Source organism: Prionailurus bengalensis, chromosome E1 (genome assembly GCF_016509475.1).
Source record: "Prionailurus bengalensis isolate Pbe53 chromosome E1, Fcat_Pben_1.1_paternal_pri, whole genome shotgun sequence".
Lineage (NCBI taxonomy): Eukaryota > Metazoa > Chordata > Mammalia > Carnivora > Felidae > Prionailurus > Prionailurus bengalensis.
This window is the reverse complement of record NC_057347.1, coordinates 13,693,477-13,701,802: the sequence shown is the minus strand read 5'-3', so window position 1 is coordinate 13,701,802 and position 8,326 is coordinate 13,693,477. Positions and strand designations below refer to the sequence as shown.

Sequence of the window (8,326 nt, the reverse complement as noted above, 5' to 3'; positions counted from 1 at the left end):
TTTTAAATAATTTTTTTTTCAGTTTATGTCCCCCTTGTCATTTCTTATTTAGTTTATTTGTGTGTTTCTCTCCCTACTCCTCCCCTTTTATTGTTGCTTGATTGGGTTAACAAGTGACTTATCTCTTAGATTGATTTTTTTCCAGTATATACAACTCACATACCATCCAATACATGCAAAGTGTGCAGTTCAATGGCTTTTATCATATTCTGTATTCACTGAATTGTACAACAATCACCATAATAAGTTTACAGCATTTTCATCACCCCCAGAAAAAACCCTACACTTCTTAGCTATCACCCCCACGTGTCCATCCCTCCAAGCCTTAGGCAGTCACTAATGTACTTGCTGTCTCTCTACATTTGCCTGTTTGGGAAATTCTATCGAAACTGAATTATACAATATGTTGTCCTGTGTCTGGCTTCTTTCACTTAGTGTAATGTTTTCAAGGTACACCCATGTTGTAGCATGTAGAAGTACTTCATTTCTTTTTAATACAAAATACTATTCCATTTTATGGATATGCTATATTTTATTTATCCATTCACCAGTTGATGGACATCTGGGTCATTCTCAGTTTTTCTGTTATGAATGATGCTGCTACGAACATCTGTATACAAGTTTTCATGTGGATGTATGTTTTCATTTCTCTTGGGTATACTTAGGAGTAGAATTGCTGGGTCATATGAGTAATTCTATGGTTAGCCTTTTGAGAAGCCTTTTGTAGACTGTTTCCCAAAAACACTGAAACATTTTACATCCACACTAGCCGTGTATAAGGGTTCCAAGTTTTCCCGACCCTCCACAACACTTCTTATCTGATTTACTGATTCTAGCCATTCTAGAGGAGAGTGAAGTGGTGTCTCATTGTTGTTTTGATGTGTGTTTCCATGATGGCTAATGACATGGAACATTTCTTATGTTCTTATTGACTGTCTTCTTTGGGGAAATGTTTACACAGATCCTTTGCTCACTTTAAAATCATAGTAGTTGTCTTTCTGAACTGTGATTTTTCTTTTTATATTCCAGATGAAAATCTCTTATCCGATATATGATTTGCAAAATTTTCTCCCACTTTATGGGTTGTCTTTTCACATTCTTTTGACTTCCAGTAGAATGATAGAGAGTTCTCATCCCCTCACTTTCAATCTGAAGGTGTCCTCAGGTCTAAAATGAGTCTCTTGTAGACAGCAAATAGATGGGTCTTGTTTTTTTTATACATTCTGATACCCTATGTCTTTTGGTTGGAGCATTTAGTCCATTTACATTCAGTGTTATTATAGAAAGATATGGGTTTAGAGTCATTGTGATGTCTGTAGGTTTCATGCTTGTAGTGATGTCTCTGGTACTTTGTCTCACAGGATCCCCCTTAGGATCTCTTGTAGGGCTGGTTTAGTGGTGACGAATTCCTTCAGTTTTTGTTTGTTTGGGAAGACCTTTATCTCTCCTTCTATCCTAAATGACAGACTTGCTGGATAAAGGATTCTCGGCTGCATATTTTTTCTGTGCATCACATTGAAGATTTCCTGCCATTCCTTTCTGGCCTGCCAAGTTTCAGTAGATAGATCCGTCACTAGTCTTATCGGTCTCCTTTATATGTTAGAGCATGTTTGTCCCTAGCTGCTTTCAGAATTTTCTCTTTATCCTTGTATTTTGCCAGTTTCACTATGATATGTCGTGCAGAAGATCAATTCAAGTTACGTCTGAAGGGAGTTCTCTGTGCCTCTTGGATTTCAGTGCTTTTTTCCTTCCCCAGATCAGGGAAGTTCTCAGCGATGATTTCTTCAAGTACACCTTCAGCACCTTTCCCTCTCTCTTCCTCCTCTGGAATCCCAATTATGCGTATATCATTATGTTTAATTGTGTCACTTAGTTTTCTAATTCTCCCCTCATACTCCTGGATTTTTTTAACTCTCTTTTTCTCAGCTTCCTTTTTTTCCATACTTGTATCTTCTAATTCACCTATTCTCTCTGCCTCTTCAATCTGAGCTGTGGTCGCCTCCATTTTATTTTGCAGTTAATTTATAGCATTTTTAGTTCCTCCTGACTGTTTCTTAGTCCCTTGATCTCTGTACTAATAGATTCTCTGCTGTCCTCTATACTTTTCTCAAGCCCAGCGATTAATTTTATGACTATTATTTTAAATTCATTTTCTGTTACATTGCTTAAATCGTTTTTGATCAGTTCATTAGCTGTCACTACTTCCTGGAGTTTCTTTTGAGGAGAATTCTTCCGTTTCGTCATTTTGGATAGTCCCTGGAGTGGCGGGGAACTGCAGAGCTCTTCCCCTGTGCTGTCTGGAGTAACTTGTATTGGTGGGTGGGGCCACAGTCAGACCCGATATCTGTTCCCAGCCCACCGCTGGGGCCACAGTCAGACTGGTGTGTACCTTATCTTCCCCTCTCCCAGGGGCAGGACTCACTGTGGAGTGGTGTGGCCCCTGTCTGGGCTACTTGCACACTGCCAGGCTTGTGGTGCTGCTTTGATGGGATCTGGTGTATGAGCAGGGGTGGATCCGCAAGGTGCACAGGGGTGGGAGGGGCAGACTCAGCTCGCTCTGCCTTGGGGGGGGGGTCCGCTTTGGGAGGGGCCCCTCTTCCGTGGGCCTGTTGTCTAAGCTTGGCTCCAGAGAGTCCATTCTGCTAGTCTTCTGGCGGCTTTCTGGGTTATTTAGGCAGATGTGGGTGGAATCTAAGACACGGTGAGACCAGCGTCCTCCTACGCTGCCATCTTCTTTCCCACATCTCTTTTCACATTCTTGATGGTGTCCTTTGAAGTACAAAGGTACAAAAGTTCTGATGGGATGCAGTTTTGGGTTTTTTTTTTTTTTTGAGTGTGCTTTGGTGTCATATCTAAGACACTATTGCCTAATCCAAAGTCATGAAGATTTATGTCTATATTTTCTTCTAAGATTGTTATATTTTTAACTGTTACAGCTAGGTCTTTGATCCATTTTGAGTTACTTCTGTCTGATCTAAGGTAGGGGGTCCCAATTCATTCTTTTGCAGATGGATACCCAGTTGTCCCAGCACCACTTGTTGAAAAAGACCAAAAAACTGTTTTGTTGTTGTTCTGTGTTGGTTTTACTTTGTTTTCTGATTTTAAACTCCACGTTTGCTTTAATCTTGTCCATATACAGTTTGTTTTTGTTGTTCATTTTGTGTCAGATGTCCAATTCATGTATTATTTACTCTTACTCACATAAGTGTTTAAGGCAATGAATTTTCCTTTGATTATATTTCATAGACTCTGGTACACAGCATTGCTATTATTGTTTTCTAAAACTCTGAAATTTAGGTTTTTATTTCTCTTTTGGGCTTGAGAGTTACTAGAGGTATTTGAAACTTTTTTCCAGGTTGAATGGCTATTTTTGTTTTTTGACTTTGTTAATAATGTCTACTTTTGTTGAAATTTTGTCAGAGAATTGAGTTATTACTGCTTTGTGGAATTTTTTGAAGTTTTCTCTGTGGCCTTGTGTATTGTCTATTTTTTAGATGCTCTTTAGGAACTTGAAAGTAAAGTGTATTTATTACTATTACTGGAACACAGTGATATATGTTATATATACACATTTACATATACATACATATATATTTATACTTAAAATTCATATACATACATTCACACACATATCTTATTAATTTGTTTAGTATTCTCTGTTCTTTTTTTAAAGTGTTTTTAAGGATAAATTTTTTTTTGAGTAAACCCTATCCCCAATTGGGGTTTGAACTCATGACCCCAAGATGAAAAGTCATATGCTCTACCAACTGAGCCAGCCAGGTGCCCCTCTTCTTATTTACTTTTTATTTTTATTATTTTTTTAACTTTTTAATTTATGTATTTATTTTTTTTAATATGAAATTTATTGTCAAATTGGTTTCCATACAACACCCAGTGCTCATCTCAACAGGTGTTCTCCCCAATGCCCATCACCCACTTTCCCCTCCCTCCCACCCCCCCATCAACCCTCAGTTTATTCTCAGTTTTTAAGAGTCTCTTATGGTTTGGCTCCCTCCCTCTCTAACTTTTCCCCCCCCTTCCCTTCCCCCATGGTCTCGATCTACGTTGGAGGATGGATGTATCTTTCTAGACTAATAGCCCTGGCCCTCTACTCTCCTTATACCTGGAGTGACTTCTCTAAATGCTGAATTTTGGGCCTTAGCTTCTCTGTTCTCATTAGGAATCTGATCACTTTCAGGAAAAACTCACTTTGTTTTGTTCTTCCACATTTCATGTTTTACTAATGCAGGCTCTTCCCCTGTGCGGTGGCCCATGATAGTCCAGCTAGGTCTGTGAAAGGGAAAATAGATTTAATTTTGGAGGAGTATTACAAAACTCACTTAGTGAACACAGCTGAGATGGATTCTCCAACCTAGTCTTTTTCAGTAACAAAGATGATTCTTTTTCTCCATCTGACTGACCGACTCCATGACTAACCCTCAATTGGTTCCACACATGGGAAAGTGCGATTTTCATGTACTGAGCCCACTCGAGCACTGAGACCACTTCCTGCTCAAAATAGCTTTTGTGGTCCTTCTAACATACAGAATAAAGTTCCAGATTCTTTACTTTCCATTCCAAACACTCCCAAATTTGACTCTTAGTTCCCTTTCTAACATTCTCTTACATTACAATCCCTCCTCTACCTCACACTAGAAAACTATCCACCCCATCTCTGACCCTATCTAGGGCTTCCTACTGCCTGGCCTTTGTTCAAGAGTTTGCCTCGATAGGCTGCCCTCATCCATCTGCTAAGATCCTGAACTACATTTATGGCCCAGAAAGCCTTCCTTTTCTGCCTCAGTCTGCTTTGTCTCAGAAATGTGTGTGTGTGTGTGTGTGTGTGTGTGTACACAACCAGTTTTGGAGATTTTGGAGATTGGAGATTATGGTTTCTTTTTTGTTATCACAGATAACTGAAGAAGAGTTACGTGTACATATCTTTATTAAAAAGCTGTTTGTTAAATTGATTTCTGACAGAATGGAGGATATGAAATTTTGGGCATGAAGGATCAGAACAGGTTGTCTGGGGTCTGAGAGTGATTTGTGGGCAGTTGAATGGGTAGAGAACCCTGAATCAAAATATTATAGGACTTAGGGGTACCTGGGTAGCTCAGTTGGTTAAGTGTCCAACTTCAGCTCAGGTCGTGATCTCACAGTTTATGAGTTCAAGCCCCGCATTGGGCTCCGTGCTGACAGCTCAGAGTCTGCAACCTGCTTCTGATTCTGTGTCTCCCTCTCTCTCTGCCCCTTCCTGCTTGTGCTCTGTCTCTCTCTCTCTCTCTCTCTCTCTATCAAAAATAAATGAAAACATTAAAAAAATTTTTTATAGGATTTCAACATAGGCAGTTATGTCTATCCCATTAGATTGAAAATTCTCCACAGGTAAGGATTATCAGTGTCTTATTTGCCTGGCACTCTACCAGGTCCAGAGCTAGTGCTTAGTCTCCGTGGAATGAATGAATAAATGAATGAGTGAATGAATGAAAACTTCTTGACGCCCTTGAGAGTATAGCTGAAGAAACAGAAATTACAACTAAAGAAATCTGGGACAGAATGGAGTGTGGAGAAATAAACCAGGAAAGAAATCTACTTTAATTCTCTTAAATTGTGTCTCTCACACTTCCTAGAACATTGTATTTAGTAAGTTTTAATAAAAATATACAGTGCACACAATGTGTGATCAGTACAGATACAATACGGTCATTCATTCTTCTCTCGGGTTCAGAGAATGGCATACCTATCAATCATCTAGAGTAAAGTATGTTTAGAGAGTTTTAATGGGTCTCAGTGGAGGTCTTTTTCCCTAGCTTCTGGGCTCATGGCAGGAGGGAACCAGACCAGCATCTTGGAGTTCCTCCTCTGGGGACTCTCCGAGCGGCCAGAGCAGCAGCGCATCCTCTTCCTGCTGTTCCTGTGCATGTATGTGGTCACCGTGACTGGGAACCTGCTCATTGTTCTGGCCATTGGCACTGACGCACGTCTTCACACACCCATGTACTTCTTCCTCGCCAGCCTGTCCTGTGCTGACATCCTTTTCACCTCCACCACCGTGCCCAAGGCCCTGGTGAATATCCAGACCCAGAGCAGGTCCATTTCCTATGCGGGATGCTTGGCCCAACTCTACTTCTTCTTGACTTTTGGGGACATGGACATCTTTCTCCTGGCCACAATGGCCTATGACCGCTATGTGGCCATCTGCCACCCTCTCCACTATAAGATAGTCATGAGCCGCCAGCGCTGCACCCTCCTGGTTACTGCCTGCTGGGTCCTTACGAGTCTTGTTGCCATGACCCACACTTTCCTCATCTTTCGACTTTCCTTTTGCTCTAAGAAGATCATTCCTGACTTCTTCTGTGATCTGGGACCTCTGATGAAAGTGTCTTGCTCTGACACTCAGGTCAATGAGCTTGTGCTGCTCTTCTTGGGAGGAGCAGTCATTTTAATCCCCTTTATTCTCATCCTGGTTTCGTATATCCGCATTGTTTCAGCCATCCTCAGAGTCCCCTCTGCCCAGGGAAGGCACAAAGCCTTTTCTACATGTGGGTCCCACCTTGCTGTTGTTGCCCTCTTCTTTGGGACAGTGATCAGGGCTTATCTGTGCCCCTCATCCTCTTCCTCCAACTCCATAGAAGAGGATACGGCTGCTGCTGTCATGTACACAGTGGTAACTCCCCTGCTAAACCCCTTCATTTACAGCCTGCGGAACAAGGACATGAAGTGTGCCCTGGCGAGATGTCTCAGGGGCAAAGTCTTCTTTTCCTTGGGCCAGGGACCTCCGAGGTGATACTGCAGGTGTCCTCCATGCCCTCCAGGGAAGTCTCTACCTCAGGCTTTTCATTTCTGATGCCCACATATGTCTATGACAATTCCCCTCCCTGAGTCCCTTCATGACTTTGATATTGTTAAGGAAAATCAAGATTTTGCTTCGTGCTTTAAAGTTAATATGTTAAGAGTTGCTTATTTACTCATTTATTTTACTTATCACTTTTCACAAGGAGAAATGTCCTTTGCAATGTTTCTAATTCTAAAAGTCCGTGCAGCCTTTTATTCTAGTTCACTAAAATTCAATTAGCAAGGTCATGGAAAGTGGGCCAATGATCAGAATATTAGCAAGTAAGGTCAATATTGGATGGCAAAGAGTTTATGACTGTAAATAAATAAATATATATATTCTATAATAAAGGGACTCCATTTGCTCTTGTTAAAATCCATTGAGTTTCACTTATTCCCAACTAGGGTAGGTATACAACCCATAATTCAGAATAGCCTTCAAGGTGATGGCCAGTTATGAGCTGGAAAGTTTTAAGCAAAAGGGTAGTGAGACAAGACACAGTCCCCATTACTGTAGGTTGTCCCAAGGTTATAAATAAAGTTTGTTATCTCTACTCTCCACTGGTAGAATATATAAGACCTTCATGCCTGAAGGGTGTGAGTTCTTACTCTTGTCTTTTTTTTTTTTTTAATTTTTTTTTTCAACGTTTATTTATTTTGGGGACAGCGAGAGACAGAGCATGAACGGGGGAGGGGCAGAGAGAGAGGGAGACACAGATTCGGAAACAGGCTCCAGGCTCCGAGCCATCAGCCCAGAGCCTGACGCGGGGCTCGAACTCACGGACCGCGAGATCGTGACCTGGCTGAAGTCGGACGCTTAACCGACTGCGCCACCCAGGCGCCCCTTACTCTTGTCTTTTTGTAGCAGGTGACTGAAATTGTTCATTAACATTTATTACTGTACATGGAAGACTAAGAAATACCCAAGTGAATACCCTAGGTTTAAGGCATATTATTTCCTGTCCCCAAGTAGTAGCAACCCTATCTTCCAGCTAATCATTGTCAATAGTCCTAGTTAGGAAAGTGACACCCATCTTTTCCTGTGGGCCTACTGTATAAGGAGCACAAAATGTCAGAAGGCAATCACAGCTTTTATTTAGTGGATTCCTTCAAGGGAGTGAGGTTTTTACAGTTTGTTCAAAACGGTAAAAGGGACAAAGGACTAGTGTCTAGAATGTATAAAGATGTTTCAAAATACAACAGGTAAAAAAATACCATCAGGAAATAAGCAAAAGGTACGAACAAACATTTCACGGGGGATACACAGATGGCAAATAAGCACATGGAAAGATGTTCGGCACCATTAGGGAAAGGCTGATTGAACCACATTTGTCAGAATAGCTAAAATAAACAGTGACAACATCAAATGCTGGTGAGGATCTAGAGAAACTGCACCACTCATACTTTGCTGGTGGGAATGTAAAATGTTACTGCCAGTCTACACAGTAGTTTGGCAGCTTCTTATGAAACTAACATGCAGGTACTATACAAC

At 41.0% G+C, this 8,326-nt stretch overlaps 1 protein-coding gene across 1 annotated transcript; it reads left to right on the top strand.

Moving 5' to 3' along the window:
• Positions 1-5,815: 5,815 nt before the first annotated feature.
• On the top strand, positions 5,816-6,841 carry LOC122484717 (olfactory receptor 1P1-like). Its single transcript, XM_043582667.1, has one exon. The coding sequence runs from the start codon at positions 5,822-5,824 to the stop codon at positions 6,785-6,787; it is 966 nt and encodes a 321-aa protein (XP_043438602.1). The 5' UTR covers positions 5,816-5,821; the 3' UTR covers positions 6,788-6,841.
• Positions 6,842-8,326: the final 1,485 nt, after the last annotated feature.